Raw genomic sequence first — 20,929 nt, forward strand, 5'->3', positions numbered from 1 at the left:
CATACATGTGACACTCAGTGCAAAACACTGGAAAGCCCCCACCCCCCCTGCTGGCATTCTACCTTCATGATAGCTTTTTTGTTTAAAACATACAGTCCCCTTTAAATCCTGTTTGTTTATGTGGCTCTCCTTCTGGAGGGTCTACTTACCTTATTGGGAACACAAGGAAAATAGCGATCTGGGTTCCTGGTCTATACACAGCCCCCAGGTTAAGAGCCCTTTAGCTCTCTGGCAAGGCGCAGCTTAACAATGCAAAGAGGGTAGGGAACACAGCCACTCCTAATCAATCAGCAACAATCACCTTCAGCCCACTCACAAAACAAATAGCAGTTCCCCAGCAACCACAAAACTCAGAACTTTCAGTAGTCACACAAACTCAGAAATTATCAGCAACTTCCCCAGCTGCTCACTCTTATATCAGTTATTCTCTGCTCTATCTCAGAGCTTCTCTGCTCTCTCTCAGAACTCTCTGAAATATTGAAAAGAACATAAAGACCAACAATAATTTTTTTTTCAAATATATTAGAAGCAGGAAACCAGCCAGGGAGGCAGTGGGGCCCTTGGATGACCAAGGGGTAAAAGGATTACTGAAGGAGAATAGGGAAATGGCTGAGAAGCTGAAGCATTTTTTTCTTCCGTCTTCACTGTGGAAGATGAGAAGTGTTTGCCCGCTCCAGAACCACTAATTTTGGAAGGAGTGTTGAAAGACCTGAGTCAGATTGAGGTGACAAGAGAGGAGGTCCTACAACTGATAGACGAAGTAAAACCTAATAAGTCACCAGCTACAAATACAAGTTGATGGGGTGTGAACTGGCAGAGACTGACCAAGAGAGATCTTGGGGTTGTGGTAGATAACTCACTGAAAATGTCAAGACAGTGTGCAATTGCAATAAAAAAAGGCCAACGCCATGCTGGGAATTATTAGGAAGGGAACTGAAAACAAATCAGCCAGTATCATAATGCCCCTGTATAAATCGATGGTGCGGTCTCATTTGGAATACTGTGTGCAATTTTGGTCACTGCACCTCAAAAAGGATATTATAGCATTGGAAATAGTCCAGAAAAGGGCAACTAGAATGATTAAAGGGTTGGAACACTTTCCCTATGAAGAAAGGTTAAAACGCTTGGGGCTCTTTAGCTTGGAGAAACGTCGACTGCGGGATGACATGATAGAGGTTTACAAGATAATGTATGGGATGGAGAAAGTAGAGAAAGAAGTACTTTTCTCCCTTTCTCACAATACAAGAACTCATGGGCATTCGATGAAATTGCTGAGCAGTCAGGTTAAAATGGATAAAAGGAAGTACTTCTTTACCCAAAGGGTGATTAACATGTGGAATTCACTGCCACAGGAGGTTGTGATGGCTACAAGCATAGACAGCTTCAAGAGGGGGTTAGATAAAAATATGGAGCAGAGGTTCATCAGTGGCTATTAGCCACAGTGTGTGTGTGTGTGTGTGTGTGTATATAATTTTTTGAGCCACTGTGTGACACAGAGGGCGTTTTCGCACTCACCTTCAAGTGGCGCGACCACCCTCTTCACGCCGGAGGATCTGCAGGGATTTCGCATAAGAAGCGCCGGAGCAGCCAAAAGAGCCGGAAAGTTCCGTCGCGAAACCCGCTCAAACGGAAACCGCCAAGAAGCAGGAAAACGTTTGAGCGGCTTTTGCGACGGAAGTCGCCGGCTCTTTTGGCTGCTCCGGCGCTTCTTATGCGAAATCCCTGCAGATCCTCCGGCGTGAAGAGGGTGGTCGCGCCACTTGAAGGTGAGTGCGAAAACGCCCAGAGTGTTGGACTGGATGGGCCATTGGCCTGATCCAACATGGCTTCTCTTATGTTCTTATGAAGGTAGAGGCATTTGTGCTAGAAGTGGAGCATCTTCCAGTTTTGTGCACACTTTTCTCACATGCACCATCGCTGCATAGTATGCTTGTGATTAAATTCCTTGATATGTAATTTCAACTACAAAAAGTAATCATGTGCACGGTGGGAAGGTCTAATATGGATCAGGGTTGCAGATCTGGGGATGGGAGATGATTAGCTCTGCCTCCCTTTGCCATTTCATGAATCAAAAATGGGTATTTTGCTTCTGCTGTCTGAAGCCCAAGGAGGGATGGATACCACTCAAACGGAGCTTAAGGCAGCCTGGGAGAAACATGGGGAAAGAGACCCTCCCTGCCTGGTCTCACTCTGTATCGTCACTTCCACACATGAAGCGGTCTCATATTGAATCAGACCATTGGTCCATCAAGATCAGTATTGTCTACTCAGACTGGAAGGGGCTCTCCAAGGTCTCAGGCAGCGGTCTTTCACATCATCTACTGCCAGATCCTTTTAGGGTGGCCAGACCTGGTCCTGCCAGGGAATCCCCTGGTCTCTGGGGCTTCAATCTGCTGGTCCCTACTAGTTGGCCCACCTCTGAACAGAGATGTCATCATGTGTCATTCCTGATGCAATTATGTCATGCAACGACTCTTTGGGTTTGCAATCTTATAGTAAAAAACCCATAGTTTCTGCCCCAAACCTAGAGTGTTGTGTACAACATCAGCAGTTATGGGGTTGTCAGCCTCCAGGTGAATACAATCCAAGAGAGGTCACTATAATGGATACAACAAAAAATACAAGCTAGTGACCAATTTACTAAGAATTATATAGAAACAAGTCTAAATGTCCAAAACATGTACATTCAAGTCCCAAAGTAGTATGGTGACTAACCAATCGAATAAGTACTTGTTTCTTTCCAGTCTTCATCAGACCTGGGACCACTAACAAAAGAAAATATTATACAAAAATATCGGAAGGACATTCAGACACCACCCACCCTCTTCCAGTGAAAAAATATCATACTTACATATTGATTTAATTATATAGATTCTTCACACAATTTTTTTTAAAAGGGGACGCAGAGCATTTCCAACAGCAATTTCACATTGGCTACAGCTCAGTATGAGACTTTTTGCACACCATAATGGTGCAACTAACATGTTTAAAAAGGCAAACATCTCATTTACAGCTGCCATTACACAAACCTCTTAAAGGTAAAGTAACATATTTCTAATGCAACACGCTAAAAGACACAAACACCACAAACTATATCCACAGCAGATACAACATACAAAATATTCAATACAAAGAATGTCAAATCACATAATTTGTACAAAAATGTGTTATCACACAACCAAATTATGCACAGCACTCATAATATTATAAAGAAGACCATTTATAAAAAACATCAATTGGTCATATTCAGTCCATATAGAGAAATGCAATTGAACCGGTGTATCCAGTATGCCTCTTTTTGCAGCAGGATCTTGTGCATGTCTTCATTTCTATCTGTTTGTTCATATTTGTATAAGGTGAAAAAACAAAAATCTTCACAGTCATGATTCTTTTGCATAAAATGGCTGACCATAGGAGCTTCAATCACATGGTTCCTAAGTCTGCTCCTGTGTTCCAGGATACGTACTCTAAGGGCTTGAGTAGTGCTGCCAACATACCTTAGTCCATACCCACAGATGATCAAATGCACAAAACAGCGGGTAGCACATGTAGAGTAATGATTTAGAACAAATGGTCTAGTCTTTTCAGCAAAATAATACTCTTTGACATTCAGCAGGTGCATGTGGAGGAGTGGGATTCGGTTCTCCCAGATGATGATGATGATATTGGATTTATATCTCGCCCTCCACTCCGAAGAGTCTCAGAGCAGCTCACAATCTCCTTTACCTTCCTCCCTCACAACAGACACCCTGTGAGGTGGGTGGGGCTGGAGAGGGCTCTCACAGCAGCTGCCCTTTCAAGGACAACCTCTGCCAGAACTATGGCTGACCCAAAGCCATGCCAGCAGGTGCAAGTGGAGCAGTGCGGAATCAAACCTGGTTTTCCCAGATAAGAGTCCGCACACTTAACCACTACACCAAACTGGCTCTCCAGTGATGTTGGGGATTAAACCTGGGACCTTCTGCATGCCAAGGAGATGCTCTACCACTGAGCCACAAGGGGGAAGAAAGGGGAAATTGTCCTAACAGTAGCAATCTGGAGACAGATAAGGAATGACATTTAACAGTAGAAAAGGTGCTGACCTCACTATTCTATCTAATTGTCATTACCCTCTGCAGGGTCTTCTTCTCTGTACACCAGACATTGCCTTTTCCAACATGAGAGAAACAGAACAGCTCATGTTTCAGTGTTTGAATTACTGTACCCTGTGAACACTCAAAGCAATATAACACAAACTGAACTATAACATGCAATAAAAAGCAGTTGGTGGACAGGAAAACCTCACAGTTGAACTGAGCAATATAATCTACATTCTGCACAGAGGTTAAGCAAAAGCAACAGGTCAGCTGCATAGAGTCACCAGCTATTCCTACTCCAGCACATTTCAAACATGAACATATGAAGCTGCCTTATACTGAATCAGACCCTTGGTCCATCAAAGTCAGTATTGTCTACTCAGATTGGCAGCGGCTCTCCAGGGTCTCAAGCTGAGGTTTTTCACACCTATTTGCCTGGACTCTTTTTTGGAGATGCCAGGGATAGAACCTGGGACCTTCTGCTTACCAAGCAGATGCTCTACCACTGAGCCACCATCCCTCCCCAAGTGTAAACCAAGCACAGGAGCAGTGCGGACAGAGGAAAAATCACCATCCTGAGCTGCTGAACTGGTGCAATGAGTGATTAGAGGAAAATGGGGGGTGGAGACAATCACCACAATAATGCTAGTTGAGACAAGTCTCTTTGGTAGGAAATCTTTGGGCTGGATGGTGCTCATGTACTCTCTTGCCTAAGTGCCCCATCCCACTTCCTTGCAGCAAAGGATAACAAAACCACAAAGGGATACCAATCTTCAGGTGGGACCCAGAATTTGCCTGGAATTACAACTGATCTCCAGACTACAAAGACCAGTTCCTCTGGAGAAAATGGCTGCTTTGCTCTACAGCATCACATCCCTCCTGTTGAGCTGCCTCCCCTTCTTACATTCTGACCTCTGCAGACTCTGCTCTCAAATCTTCAGGTATTTCCTGACCCAGACCTGGCAATCCTAAGCAAGATGAGGTGCTGGAATCAACAGTCAGATTGGTCTATGGAAGTAATTTGCGTTAGTATGGAAACTTTACAGCAATTCTCTGCATAGCATGATTCAGGCTGGAGTGTGCTTAGTAAAGTTCTGACAGCACAGCCACAGTCACAGCCAAGAAGATGGTGGCAGTGGGTCTTAATTAAAAAGGTGAAGGTAGTCCTCTGTGCAAGCACCAGTAACTTCCGACTCTGGGGTGACGTTGCATCATGACGTTTTCTTAATTAGTGGACCCTTAATTGATTTGCATGAACCAACCAACCTCTGGATTAGGCAATGGAAGTGGTGACATACAGTCAATTGTACCTCTGTGACCCCATTATGTCCCCAAATCTTTCATTCTTTGTTTGCACATGTTCCTTGCAGATAAAAGGGGTAAAGGTGCAAGCAGCGGGTCATTACCCACCCATGGGGTGACGTCACATCAGGATGTTTTCATGGCAGACCTTTTACAGGATGGTTTGCCATTGCCTTCCCCGGTCATCTACACTTTACCCCCAGCAAGCTGGGTACTCATTTTACTGACCTCGGAAGGATGTAAGGCTGAATCAACCTTGAGCCAGCTACCCAAACCCAGCTTCTACCGGGATCAAACCCAGGTCATGAACAGAGCTTGGACTGCAGTAATGCAGCTTACCACTCTGCACCACAGGGCAGAAAGCAATGTCTTAAAAAAGAAACTGGTTCCCCCTCACACACACTTTATTACTTTCCCACACAAGTATATCTTGTGTGTACAAACTCTATATAGGTTTGGAACAATGCATTGGACAGCAAGCTGAGAACAAACTGTATTGGCAACACTTATTAGTATAACCAGAAGCTTGGATGCTCTGTGCTTGGGACTTGATGGCTTCTTTCTCCAGGCTCATCCTTTCTGCCAGCTATGCGCTTGCAGCTGGCCTCCAACTCAGAAACAGAATGCAATCCCAACAGCTGAAATATTGGGATGAATTTTAGGGTGGAGGGTATGTCTCCATTTGTATGAGGGCAGCTTTCGCAATGGACCCACCTACTTTCCCTAAAGCACAGGGTGGTACCTGAGGGCACCGTCTTAAAGAACCCTGCATAGTGGCTGTGGAGTGTGTGGGGGAGTTTGTCTGCCAGTTGGATGGGAGGAGACTATCAAACTTTAGGTAGGCCTTGGCCTAGTCTCCTTCTCATTCCCCCCACTCTTGTCTGTAACCACTAATCTGAGGGCAACTCCCTAAAGAGGAGAGGAAATCCCTCAAAGTTAGAGATCTTCCTCAGGATGCTGTAGGAGAGAGAATGAACCAGTTCCTGGGTGGGAACTGCGGTTTCTATTATTGAGTTTGAGGCAGAAAGCCAGTCAGTCCTTGGTTGGAGAGTAATGAAGTAAGGTATCTGCCCTGCATACCACATAGATAGGGCATGAGTTTAGAGTGGGAAGAAAGATGAAGCATTTTTTTCTACATTATTTTATTTCTTCCATTCACTTATGATTTGCCTGTATATAGTTGTGAGTTTTAAATAAATCCTTTGATCGTTGAAGGAATGAAATCCCTCTGTACCATATAGTTCCCCCAACCACTTGGAAACCCTAGGAGTGGGGCAGGGAATCCCTAGGGAGGAGAAAAGTGGTAAAATGGCCAGTTGCCAACTCTCCAGGGAATCCCAAAGATGTTCAGGAAGCTCCAAGGCAGAATCTAAGTGACACCAGAGGGAGGTTAGGAGGCTGTTCCACCTAACCAGAGCCCAATACAAAGACAATGGTGGCAGCAATACCCTGAGGGAGTGAAATAGCCTCTTCTCCTCAGAACCCTAGGAGGGTAGGCAGAGCTAGGGCCCATCAGCTGACACAGTCTTGGTCTGCCACAGTGTTACTCAAGCAGATAAGGGTACAGTGTTGCTGGCACCAAGACTTGTTGCAAGGGCTAGTTCCGGGGTTAGTATTTGGGTATAAATTTCTCTGGCAACTGAATGTAGAAGCCAGTTTTACTGTAGAGTTTTTGCTCAAATACCAGAGCATCAACCAGAAGTTGCATGCATGATGATGTTACTTCCAGTGTGAACTGGTGATGTGGCCTTGACCTTCTTTCTACTGGTAAGCCCCCCCGCATCCACCACCAGTTACCGGGAAGGACCTGGTAACCCTAGATCTGAGGCAGATTATGAGTTATCAATAAAAACTATACAATCAACACAGAGAAAAAAATTAAAATCTACTGTTAGCTGTGTTGGAGTCCAAAGCAGCTACCCCACTAGCATGTATGATGCTCCTAGTCTTTGATTTCAGGGCTGGACAGAAAAGAGACCACAATCTTATCAGTGACCAGTTTGTGGTAGGCCACCTGTGCTAAGCGCTTTGTGCCAAATGCTGGCCATTTGTCTGATCCAAAAAGGCATCTGGTTAGCAAGCATGCAATTCAGGGTCACTAAATTTGAATGAATTTTGCATCTGTGGACATTCTCAAACTTTCTAAATATAATGAACACCAAGTGAACCATGAGACTTCTAGTGCAAACTGGAAGTAGACCCTAGGATACAAGCCTGCCCATCCTTGCCTTATTTCATTTTATCCCAATACTTTTATGATCAATGCCCAAGTCCTAGGAGAAGTTGGTCTTGTTTACTTGTGCTTGAAGTCATGTAGTACATCTGTTGTTGTTTTTTAACCATTTAACTTATTTTATTGGGTTTGTTCCAATTATATACCATCCTGCAAGTCATATTATAGGAAGGCAGCATTAAAATCCACACATTAATATCCAGGACCGGGAAAGAATAAAATTTCATTTTATTAATCACATTTCTATCTAGCCCATCTTTAAGAACTCAGAGTTCTTCATACAGATATTAAGCACATCAAAATAACAATCCATAATTTGAAAACAGTTATTGACTCCAGCTGTATGCCTGGTATACACAGATGCAATGCAATCCTTCTCCAAAATTGATCCTTGAATCTTCCTTCCATTTCTGCTTGCAGGCTTTCTGATAGAGACAGCTTCACTGTCACGCAGCTGTCCATTCAGTAAAGCTCTTTCTAAACAATTAAAAGCCAGGGCTAGGCAGACTCTGCACTAAAAAAGAAGCACCCAAATCACCCCACTTTTGCAATAGGAAATCCTGAGCTCTGCAGCTCTTAGAAACTCATAAACGAATTACTTTACATAGTTTATTCTCCAATTTTTACTCTTTTCCCTAATTAATTCTTATCTTTATGCTGGGGAAGGGATAATGAACAATAAGGAACCTCTAAAGCCTCCCCCCTCACCATTTCTGACCCCAAACATACAAGTTTAGCAGCTATTTTGCTTTATGAGATGTTGCTCACACACTTTCAAACTCTATCCTGACACCAGAGTTAGGAACTTTGTCTGTCTACAGTCTGTCTCTCTCACTCCCTTTTTCTTAAGGAAAGCCAAAATGGTCAGGAAGGGGAATTCTGTAGCTTTTTTGTGCAACACAGGAACAATTCTTATGTTAGTTAATACAGGTAGGAAAGACATTCTTGAAGTCATGTAGTACAGTTATGACTCTTAAATCCTACAAGCATATAGGACTACAGCCTGTACTATTACAATGCAAATTACCTTCATTTCTTTCACAGGTTGCATCCCAGGTGAGCCAAATCTTACTTGAATCCCTAAAATCTCCATTTGAAGCACACTCGCTTCTATGCACTCCAAAGCACAACAGCCAGATCTGGAGATATGTCCTTCTGGGATTCTTCTGCCTCTGTATCTTCTAGTAAAGATGGAACATAGGGAGTAAAACATGTGGTAATCTGCAACCTAAATTTCCCTGTGCCCATCTTCTGCAGTGAAAAAGGAAAGGAAAGGTCCCCTGTGCAAACACCAGTTGTTTTCCGACTCTGGGTGACATTGCTTTCACAACATTTTCACGGCAGACTTTTTATGGGGTGGTTTGCCATTGCCTTCCCCAGTCATCTACACTTTCCCCCCAGCAAGCTGGGTACTCATTTTACCGACCTCAGAAGGATGGAAGGCTGAGTCAACCTCGAGCTGGCTACCTGAATCCAGCTTTTGCCGGCATCAAACTCAGGTCGTGCGCAGAGTTCAGGACAGCAGTACTGCAGCTTTTAACACTCTGCGCCATGGGGCTCTTCTGCAGCAACTCAATGGCATATTACAAAATACAGAGCATGTCAGGGTTAGTCCCCAAGAGGCTTATAGAAGAAAAAAAGATATTTGATTTATACCCCACCCTATACTCTAAATCTCAGAGTGGCTCACAATCTCCTTTACCCTCCCCCACAACAGACACCCTGTGAAGTGGGTGGGGCTGAGAGAGCTCTCCCAGAAGCTGCCCTTTCAAGGACAGCTCTGATAGCTATGGCCATTCCAGCGGCTGCAAGTGGAGGAGTGGGGAATCAAATGCAGTTCTCCCAGATAAGAGTCCACACACTTAACCATCACACCAAAAGAAAAGGCATTCTGAAGCAGTGTTAGAAACAGAAGGCAAGCAGGAGTCTGTTAAGAGATTGTCATCATCCAGCTTGTTGACTCTTGACAGTTTTCTCACTGGTGATTAAAACAGATTTTGGGGCAGCTTGTGGGTCACAGGAGCCGGTAGCTACCGGAAGAAGCAGCTGTTTAATTGCTAAGACTCCATATAATAATAATAATAAATTTTATTTATATCCCGCCCTCCCCGCCTAGGCAGGCTCAGGGCGGCTAACAACATATTCATATAAAGAAGTTATACAGTAATTTTAAATCAGCATTTTAAAATCAATCATATGTATTGCAAGCCATCCTATGGAGTTAGCTGCCAGGAACTCAGTAAGTAGGCCTGTATGTATACTATGATTCTGCTGGAACGCAGAAGATGGAACTCGGCACAGAAGCTCAGCTTTCTTTGTTTTTATAAAGTGAGAATCTAGCTTTTATAGCTGCAAAGATATACTTCAAAGTGTGTAAGCAATATCTTTTGAAGATTATAAGTCTTTTCTTCACTGCTGAATTTGTAATTATTTTAGGGTGCAGAATCTTACTGGATCTTGTACACAAACACAAAGGCACCTTGCCTTTAAAAATCACCCTAACTTCTAGAACAGAAGCAAATATTGAACATTTTGTAACATTCTCAGTTTCAGCCTTCATAATGAATATGAAAATTTTAACTAAGATTTCTAACCTGCATTTTTGGTTAAAAGTTTACATGTCAAAATGTGAGTGCTTTCTGCTACCTCTTGGCAAATGCCAAACACGAAAATCTCACAAACTTCAACTGCTTTTATTATGATATGTTGTCAAATACTAATTGCACATCAACTATTAGATACAAAAAGGTATCAAATATTTGGTGAATATTCAAAAAATATCTGGAGAACCTTTTGAAAGAGAATTTGGAGGAGCAAATCAATCTCAGCTTTGCCAGCAGACTATTTTCAAGCATCTTCCAGCCCCTAAATAGATGTTTGGGCAACCAACTTTTCAGTGGGTACAATTAATTAATCCAGTGCGCTAAAATGTGGTATGCAAGCACTTACCTTTAAATGTTTCTCTGGATGTAGATTTAGATCACTGTATGACAATCAAAGGCAGCAGCTCTCCACAACGAGAATTCAGCTTCAAAACCGCAAGGGGATCAGACCTTGTTGGGCCAATGTTAACTATGGCAATTGGTATCTTCCTGTCAACGGCCGCAAGGGCAAATTTGTAAGCTGAGTACACCTGTTGGGATACAAACTGACAATCCATTTTACAGCCCAAGGAGGGAAGTCTCATGGAAGCTTATAGCAGTAAAGAGTATAAGAACCCAAGCCTTCTGGTTCTCAAAAGAAACCAAGCCACAGATATGTCTCTGTCTGTCTCTGAGCTCCAGCATATTATTTGTAACAATGCTTGCCTTCCAGAGTTGTTGTAGGCTCTGAACATGTGTAAACCCCCCTACTCATCTAACTGATGGACCTCCTGGTGGCGCCTGGTTTTTTTTGGCCACACAGAGCGTTGGCCTGGATGGGTCATTGGCCTGATCCAACATGGCTTCTCTTATGTTAACTTTACCAAGGAACCAAAGAACAGCATGATCAGTTCTCCATGTCACAATGAACTTCTGTTTCTTGAGTAACACATTCTCCACTCCCCCCCCCCCGCACAACTACGATATGCCAGCAATCCACTACATCATACCTGCAATGAAGATCCTGCCACAAGGACAGAGTCTGCTTCTGCCAGTCGCTGATACACAAAGTCAACTTTGTCCCTGCTAACTGTATCACCAAAGAATGTCACAGCTGGCTTGAGGTGGCCACCACACTTTTTGCAACAGGGGACATGGAAATTCTGCACTTGCTCTTCTGTCAAGAAGACATCCCCATCAGGGGCTACTCCATGTGCTTCAGCTTTCCATGTGGGGTTCAAGTCTTCAAAGAGTTCCTGCAGCTCAGCACGGGGCATCTGCTCTCCACAGCTGAGGCATAACACCCTGCATGACAAAGACTTAGCGTAAGACTAGAACTGTCTAGATCAGAGGTTCTCAACTGGTGGTACATGTACCACGAGTGGGACACAGAAATAGATTAGGTTTTCATAACATTTTCTAAGAATTCTCTCTCCCTCAGTGCACATGTCCGCCTATGAGTGTGATGTACCATCTCTGGCTGACCCTAGATGCCACGGATTACCCATCTCTAACCTTTGGGCATGCTCATAGTAATGTGGAACACTGATATTTTTCCCAATACCCTGTTGCCCCTGCTTACCAACAAGCGTCTTTTTTCAAAGATTTCAGGTTTTCACGGCTGGTAACATCATTAGGGTTTGTAGAATCTTTCGGGCTCAAGTGCCGTGTTCTACTGGAGAAAGTTTTTCTTCCAGACGTTTCGTTCTCAGCTGCGGAGAACATCCTCAGTGGCATTGCAGCCGGAGCAGGCGCTCTGACCTTCTTGGCTGCTGTAGCCAAGAAGGTCAGAGCGCCTGCTCCGGCTGCAGCGCCACTGAGGATGTTCTCCGCAGCTGAGAACGAAATGTCTGGAAGAAAAACTTTCTCCAGTAGAACATGGCACTTGAGCCCGAAAGATTCTACAAACCCTAAAGTGTCTTTTTTTTGTCTTTTGTGTGTGTTTCTGCACCTGGAAGTCATGATGACTTCTGGTGACTGATCCCTACTGGGGCCCTGGAGGATACTCAGGGAGGTGGCTGAATGAAGCTTGCTCCCACCTCCTGGTATTCCAAGGAGGTCCTCCTTCCAAGTACTTGCCAGAGTTGACCCTGCGTAGCTTCTGATATCTGACAAGATTGGGCTTGCCTGGGCTATCCAGCTCAGGGCACCATCAAGGGTCTTTGATGTGCCATTTCTTGCCAGCTCTAAATGAGCTACAAGCATGAGCTACTGCAATTTTTAAAGTCCTTAAAGATTACTATAAATGATAAATATGGTAACAAAAGGCCTGTCATGCCCTCTCAGAAAAAATGGGCTTGTTAGAACTCCTACAATACTTCACTTTGGAATACCTGAATGAACTAAGGATTACTTTGGATTGCTCTGTTCATTTGGAGAAGGCATTGTGTAGGGAACTGTTACTGTGAGTTTGACTGTTTGGTGTTTGAGATATTTAAAGGTTGTTTTGGCAAAAAGGTCCTGTTTAATATATTGCTTATCATTGTTTGGGATTGGTTAAATTGTTGCTATAAGTGAGAAGGTTGTGATCCCAAACAAACTACTATTTTTTATAACACTGGCATCTTTTGTTGATTTTTGAGTTTGTTGATACAAGTAGGAACATTGTGTTCCAAAACAGGTCGGCTAAGTGAAAACATCCAGAGTGATTTAAGTGTGAGGAACAATGTAGTAAAGGAGATGGACAATAAAGCAACTATTGGGTTCAAGGAAGAGAGAGAATCGAGAAGGTAGACTCTTGACCCCTTCGCCCAGCTTTTTGTCCGGCCCAGGAAAGTTCACACCTGCAGCCATGCAGGGTGACATGAAAGAAATGCAAAATACCCTTTTAACTGCCATAGCACAATTGACTGGTAAGGTAGATAATATAGGCGAACAGATGGCAGAGATTAAACAAGAATTTCAAGAAAATAGAAAACAAACGGCAGAGACTAAGAAAGCTTTGAAGGTCCTAGATGCACAAGTGTCTGACAATAGTCAAAAGGTGGAACAATTGGAAAAAGAGCAGAAAGTATATGATAGTAGATTTCTTCAATTGGAAATGGATACAGCAGCCTATATGATGCGGTTTCAAAACATACCAGAAGAAAAATCTGAAGATTTACAGAAAATACTAAGTAAAACTCTTTCAGAAATCTTACAAGTGACACCTGACAAAATGAGAGAGGAGTTTGACCAGGTCAAGCGGGTACCACCAAGTTTCACGAGAAGAAACAAACTGCTGAGAGAAATTCATTTGAAGCTGACAAGGAAGGTGACCAAAGACAATATTTTGAAACAAACGAGAGACAAGCCAGTGATGATAGCAGGAAATATGGTGAAGATTTTGAGAGAGGTACCATAGCCAGTTAGACAAAAGAGGAGAGAATATCAAGACTTGACAAACTTTTTGAGAGGAAGAGAAATACCGTACACGTGGCTAATGCCAGAAGGCCTTCTTTTCACATATGAAGAGAATAGGTATAGGATAAACTCTACCTTTAAAGCTAAAAATTTTTAAGAGAAAATTGAGAAGAAAGAAGGGAAGAAAAAGGAAGAGGAAGAAGAGGAAGAGGAAATCTCAGATGATGAGGATCCAAGTGGAACAAGGAAATATCTAACAAGACTCCAGACTAAAAAAGATAAAAAGGTAGTGATAAGAAAGATCCATTATGGCTTCAATAGTTTCTATCAATGTAAATGGATTTAACTCCCCTATAAAAAGGAGGAAGACTCTTAAATATTTGGCATAATTGGGGATAGACCTAATTTGCTTACAAGAAACACACATTTTGGCAAAAGATCAACACCTACTGAGAAATAAGAAACTTGGCAACCTATTTGTAGCAACAGATTCAAATAAGAAAAAAAAGGGTCTGGCAATTTATATAAAGGACAAATTTAATCCATAGTTACAGTATGCTTCAGAGGATGGAAGAATGTTATTAGTGGAAATTGTTGTGGATAGCAAAAAAATTATACTGGCACCGAATGAACATCAGGATTTTTTTTTTAAAGATTTGCATCTTAAGCTAGTACACCTGGAATATGCAGAATATTGCCTAGTAGAAGATTTCAATGCAGTCTGTGATAGACAATTGGACAAAAAAACACACATACTTACCAAAGCCAAAGGATTTCAATTGCCCCCAAGCTTTTGGAAATTTGCAGAAGAACTGGATTTAGTTGATGCATGGAGAACAAGATATCCAAAATTGAGAGACTTTACATATTACTCTGCTAGCCACCAATCATGGTCAAGAATTGATATGTGCTGGCTGTCCACGGACTTGGTCAAAGATCTAGTGGAGACTGAAATTCAACCAAGAGTTATATCAGATCATAATCCTGTAATGATAAAACTCAAGGGATCCCAGTTGAAAAGATCTCGGAGGTTAAATACCTCAATTCTAAAATATAAAGATTTCCTTCAAGAAACCAAGAGAGAAATTGAATCTTTTTTCAAACAAAATATAACCCAAGACATGAAGATACAAGTGGTATGGGATACAGCTAAAGCATATTTTAGGGGGCTAGCAATTAGATTTAGTGTCAAGAAAAAGAAGGAAAGAACTGAAAATTTCCAAAAATTAATGCTGCAGGCTGAGAAAGCTGAAAAAAACTTAAAAGCACAACCTACAAAACAGGAGTTTCAAAATAAAATTAATAAAGTACATCAACTGAATCCATTACTTGTGGAAGAAGTGGAGAAAAAATTAAGAGTTGCCAGACAGAATTATTTTGAACATGCCAATAAACCACGGAGATGGTTAGCTTATAGACTGAGAAAAGAGAACACAAAAAGAATACTGGTATTAAAAGATGAAAATAAAGAGAGATTCCAAAGACAGGAGATATGTCAAATTGTGGAGCAATTCTATAAAAGATTATATGAAGCCAAACAAGTCCAAAAGAAAGATTGAGAAGACTACATTAAACAGAACAATCTTAATAAATTCACAGAGGAGCAACGGAAAATTTTAAATGAACCAATAACGATAAGGGAAGTGGGAGATGCAACTGCATGCCAAAAGAATGGTAAATCCCGAGGTCCAGATGGTTTACCTGCAGAGTTTCATAAAACTTTTGAAGATTATTTGCTGGTACTATTTAAATGTCTTATTGGAAAGATTCAAAGTGAAGCTGAAATTCCAGCCTTGTGGCAAGAAGCCACAATATCTCTAATCCCTAAAGAGGGTGCAGATTTGAAAGATATAAAGAATTTTTGACCAATTTCTCTTTTAAATGTGGATTATAAAATTTTTGCCTTGATATTTGCACAACGTTTAAAGAAAGTCTTACTGAGTATGATTCATCAAGATCAGGCAGGATTTCTTCCAAGAAGATATTTGAAAGACAATGTCAGAACAATATGTAACATAATGGAATACTATGAGAACCACCCAGAGAAACAATTAGCATTAATTTGTTTGGATACAGAGAAGGCCTTTGACAAAGTCCGTTGGCAATTTACCGTATGTTACAACAGCTGAAGGGTATGGAATGTGCTGAGAACTTCCCGAGATTGATACAATCCATATATTCCTCACAAAGGGCAAAGGTGATGATGAATGGCGAACTAACAGAACCAATTGCTATTCAAAAGGGTACAAGACAAGGCTGTCCACTGTCACCACTTTTGTTTATTTTGTGTTTAGAGATATTGAACAATCAAATGAAAAGATCCAAGTATTAAGGGAACGCTGATCAAGGGTGAACAATATAAATCGAGGGCCTTCGCGGACAACTTGGTTTTCATATTAGAGCAACCAATATACTCTATTGGTCATTTGCTCAACAAGATTAATCAATTCGGTCACTGGACAGGACTGAAGATAAATTATCATAAAACAAAATTTTTAACCAAGAACATGACAACAGAACAAACTCAACTCCTTCAACAAAAATCAGGATTTTCTTATGAGAAAAGAGTTAAATACCTGGGCATCCATATCACAAACAAATGCAGTAATTTAAAGGCAGACAATTATGATAAACTGCTCAAAGAGATTAAAAAAGACTTTGGAAAGTGGCAAGATTTGAACCTATCTCTAATGAGAAGAAGAGCTTTAGTAAAAATTAATATTTTGCCAAAATTGTTATTCCTTTTCCAAACTATACTAGTACTCTTAACTAATGTATTTTTTCAGGAACTGAACAAAATGGTCTCTGAATTTATTTGGTGAAAGAAAAAACCAAGAATTAAACTGAAGATATTACAGGACTCTAAAACAAGAGAGGGATTGGGCCTTCCAGATTGGCAATTGTACTATAGAGCTTCGGTGTTGTCCTGGGTAAGAGACTGGGTCCTACTGAATGACAGGAGACAGTTGATGTTAGAGGGCCATGATCTTACTTTGGGCTGACATGCGTACCTATGGTACCAAAGACTAGAAGGGCATTCTTATTTTAAAAATCATTGGTTCCAGAAATCCCTGTATCATACATGGACCTTAGCCAATTCCGTAGGGCGTGTAAAACCGCCCTCTTCCGGCTAGCCTTTCAAGATGGAGCTTGAAATAAACATCACGCCATCACTAATATTAATAACTGAGATAGCAGTGAGTAGAGATTATTTTAGAGAATTGTATAACTGTTTTATTGTTCAATATGGCTTTTGCCATACCTGTAAGCCGCCCTGAGCCTGCCTCGGCGGGGAGGGCGGGGTATAAAATTTTATTATTATTATTATTAAAACCAATTTTACCAGAAAATTCCAAGATGGGTGTCTCCTGCGGAAGCATTTACACCCCCTAACCTTATAAAACCAAACCAGGGTTATAGATATGAAGAATTGTTGAAAAAAGATAATCACCTGAAAACCAAGGAAGAATTAGAAAATATGGATATTGAAATGAGTTGGTGGCTGAGAACACAAGTTGAATCCAGATATGCCAAATATAAGACAATAGACTTTAATATGGAACAATATCCATTTGACAAAATTTTTGTGGATCCTCAAGAAAAAATAATTTCTAACATATATTCATATTTACTACAGATGAAGATGCAAGATGAGACTGTAATAGATTGTATGGTCCAATGGGCTAAAAATGTGGGTCGTAACATCATGTTAGAGGAATTTGACTCTAACATGTCAAATAAATGTTGGAAATGTACTAAGCATGTTGGGTCGTTTTACCATATGTGGTGGACCTGTGAGGTAGTGAAGATGGTGGAAGATGGTGCATGAGTTACTACAGAAAATCTTGAAGACACAGATTCAACTTAAACCAGAACTATTTTTATTGACTATATGCCCCAATGACTATACGAAAGAGACGAGACATTTATTGGCACACATTAATACAGCAGCTAGAATCCTTTTGGCACAGAAATGGAAACTTCAAGAAATTCCCACGAGATTGGACTTGATGGAGAAAGTACTGGAAACAGCTGAGATGAAATACTTATCCCAGTTAGTTGCTGGGAAATCTAAGGAAGAAGCAAGAAAACTTTGGGTGAAGCTATATGCGTGGTTAGATACTTAAGACTTTCTGGTGTCAACTTTTATCTCCTTCTCCTGTAATGTATATTACAATATCACATATATTAGAAATGTAAAGCTAATTAGATAACTTAGCCAAAGGCTTACAATTGTGAAAACATTTTATATAGAGCATAATGACAGAGTAAAGTGATGATAATATCTGATAAGGTGTGACTTTAAGGAAGTATTTCCATACAGGTTAAACTATAATGATATTGATGTTTGTATCTAATTTTCTACTCCCCTTTCCCCTGTTCCCTTTACTTTTCTGGAAAACTAATAAAAATTTAAAATACAAAAAAATGGGCTTTTTGTTTCTATCATGGAACCAAGGTTCTTTGATAGAGTGATTGGTGGAACTTAACATATGAAAGGTTGAAAACCAATGGCTTAGATATTTAACCATTCCTGAGCAATTGTTACATGTCTAAACTGCAAATTCATTTATCCTGCCCTTTCTACAAGACACAGCAACCTTGTTGGGTAGATTAAACTGAAACAGCATGCCTAACTCAAAGGTTACCAAGTGAACTTCACAATACAGATCTGAATTCTGGTGTCCCTGGTCATAGTATACCATAACTGCTATGCCACACTTAACCACCCGTTCTGGAGCAAGATTCTGTGTATCCCACAAACCTGTGTGTGCTGCCATGTAGTTCCGTCAGCCGCTGACTTCCAGCCTTCACGTGAAGGGCATCTACATTCTGGGTCACCAACCAGTGCAGCTTCCCTAGCACCTCCCACTTCCTCAGAGCCAGGTGTGCTGCATTTGGCTGATAGGAAGAAAACTGTGGCCAGCCCACAAAATTTCTGGCCCAGTACCGCTGGCGGGCACGGGAGCTTCGGAGAAACTCAGCATGCTGGACGGGCCGCCTGTCTGTCCGGGCATAAAGGCCCACACCTTCAGAGCGATAGTCTGGGATTCCGGACTCAGTAGAAATTCCAGCTCCAGTGATCACAAACAACCTCTGGGAGGAAAAAATGAAGTCTTGCAGCTTCTTAACTTCCAGGGGTTCTGGGGGAGGACTGGCTGGAACAAACGCAAGAGTTTGGACAGGCTTAGCAGTTGAGTAGGAATGGAGATGTTGTAGGCCAAGGAGGACTCTGCATCCTTTGATAGCCTTCAAGGTGTTGGCCACACCTGCATTCATCTAGGTTATGACCACAGATGATGGGTCTGATGCTCAAAGCAGGACTGTTTCAGAATCCCTTTGAGAAGAGTATTTCTGTATATTCCAAAGACTCTGGGCACATCATAACAGTTCAGACTCTTGGCATGGAGATCTACCACTGAGGAACACTTCTGTGGGGAAAGTGGGAAGGTACAGACTCCCAGCATAATGTTCACCAGAGGTTCAAAGGAATCACCATAAGCTATGTGGCTTAAAACTGACCCCTCCCCGTTCTGTTATTACATGTATTCTAATACACAAGGAATAAAGCCTGTTTAGGAGAATAAATGCAACGGGTTCTAGAAAAAGACTCTGGTCGAGGGCCCTGGCCTTGGGCACTCAGCATCAATTTGCTGTGGCAACATGGCATGATGATGATCACAAAGATGAAGTTCAGCATTCCTTTTATCTGCAATGTATTGTTGGTGCCTTTTCTTGTCATATTCAGCCTTGCTGCATTTAGTATTAGCGTGTGCTTGTGGTGTGATCTGGTTTTTTTTTTTTTTGCCTGGCATGCTGTGTTATGGTATACCATAGAATATGCACCTCAAGGCGATTATTTTCTATAGGGGAATTGATCTGACTTCAGCTTTCCAACGGCTCCCCACCCCTGCAGCCTCTACCTAGGAAAAGTACAGTCTTTCTCCACAGTGGTGACCAAAGCAGTTTACATCATTCTTCTCTCACCCTTAAAAATGACCCCTCTCCCTGTTCTGTAACTGTATTCTAATCTAATACAAATCTGAATCAATACAATGTTAAAATACATGGAAAGGGTTTTTTAGAATTCTCAAAATTAAGTGGGGTCAAATCCTAATAGGAAAAGTGGAAGCAGTGCTTAACAGTGGAAACAGAAAGGTATGTGGAAGCCTGACCACCTACCGTTAAAAGTCTTTCTAAACAGCGCTGGCAGAAAAAAAGCACGGGCAAAATTCTTTCTGAATTATTATGGGAAATGATCCTGCGCATTCCTGTTCAGACATTAATCCCCCTGGATTCAATGGGATTTATTCCAAAACAGAAGTATGCATAGGATTTTTTCAGTGTGAATTCCTGCATTTCAGGAGGGAAGCTATCACTGATTTTAAGAACTTTTACCACTCTTCAAAACAAACAATAGTTTAAACATCGTATTTGAACTTGCTATAGACTAAGGCTAACGAAGAAGCACTTAATTAAATCCGCGGTGGCCCTTGCGAGGAAAATTAAAAGCCGCGTTACCTAACTCCTGGCCTAAAATAAACGACCCAACAAGAACACACGTTTGGAAACTCTTGGCCTATTTGAGCTCCTATATATAAAAAGAACGGCCCTCTATACATAGCATACTTGCTTGCCCCCCATAAGGTCGTCTCACACTCACCTCTATTTACACACCGAAGCGCACGATCGATCTCAGCGGAAAGCCGCAACAACAAGGGTACTGGGAAATGCAGTTCCTGTAGCAGGGCGATGAAGGGGCTCTTGCAGTGAAAACTACAACTCCCAGATTCCATCGGCTGAAAAACTGCCGGCAGCTGCGCTCGCTGTTGTACTGCAAGTGAGCTTTCGTGTTTGTTTGCGCAGGGAGGTTTTGCAGCTCCGGAGAAGGAGCGTTGTGAAATCAGAGAGGGCATCATGTCCTGCGGAACTTTCGGAGTTCTGGAGCGGGCGCTGCAAAGGGCCGGTCATTTGTTCCGAACGGGGCAGGGGCCACACCTGCAATTGCATCCTACTTAGGCGGTACATCCCAATGTGCTCAGAAGGATTTTCTTCTAAGCAAATATACGTAGGCCCATGATGCTTGTTGCCAAATTTTCAGCTTGTGCTGTTACTAGCAGGTCCATCGTGTTCCTCTCCATCATTCTATGGAGCGGGGTGTGCGTGTGTGTAGAGAATCACATGCTAATTCTGCAGATCGAGCTACCGTTCAAAGCGCAGGAGCAGGTTAGGTATTTCCTCCACTAATCAGTTGGCATTCTTATTACAAATTCCCCTTTCCCTGCCCCTGAGAGGGATTAGCTGAATAACAGAGTGCATATTTAGCAAGCAGAAGATGGTGTAGGGTTCATATTCCTTGTTGCTGCAATTTTAAAATGAAACAGTGATCTCCA

At 41.9% G+C, this 20,929-nt stretch overlaps 1 protein-coding gene across 1 annotated transcript; it reads right to left on the reverse strand.

Annotated features, from left to right (window-relative positions):
* Positions 1 to 10,569: 10,569 nt before the first annotated feature.
* Positions 10,570 to 20,445, reverse strand: SIRT4 (sirtuin 4). The gene is made up of 4 exons (XM_060249362.1): positions 20,200 to 20,445; positions 18,301 to 18,967; positions 11,204 to 11,498; positions 10,570 to 10,744 (listed from the first exon to the last, which is right to left on the reverse strand). Exons 2-4 carry the CDS (start codon positions 18,813 to 18,815, stop codon positions 10,592 to 10,594), a joined length of 963 nt encoding a protein of 320 aa, XP_060105345.1. The 5' UTR covers positions 18,816 to 18,967; positions 20,200 to 20,445; the 3' UTR covers positions 10,570 to 10,591.
* Between the last annotated feature and the right edge of the window lie 484 nt (positions 20,446 to 20,929).

The sequence above is a fragment of the Heteronotia binoei genome, chromosome 11, assembly GCF_032191835.1.
Source record: "Heteronotia binoei isolate CCM8104 ecotype False Entrance Well chromosome 11, APGP_CSIRO_Hbin_v1, whole genome shotgun sequence".
Classification (NCBI taxonomy): Eukaryota; Metazoa; Chordata; class Lepidosauria; order Squamata; family Gekkonidae; genus Heteronotia; species Heteronotia binoei.

Bases quoted from the DNA above. Each gene is read 5' to 3' on its own strand.
- SIRT4 (XM_060249362.1), bottom strand. From the start codon at position 18,815: ATGAATGCAGGTGTGGCCAACACCTTGAAGGCTATCAAAGGATGCAGA. The intron at 11,499-18,300 runs GTTTGTGGGATA...TTTGTCATGCAG, and splicing joins CTACATGGCAGCACACACAG to GGTGTTATGCCTCAGCTGTG. The intron at 10,745-11,203 runs GTATGATGTAGT...GTATCCCAACAG, and splicing joins TGGCAGGATCTTCATTGCAG to GTGTACTCAGCTTACAAATT.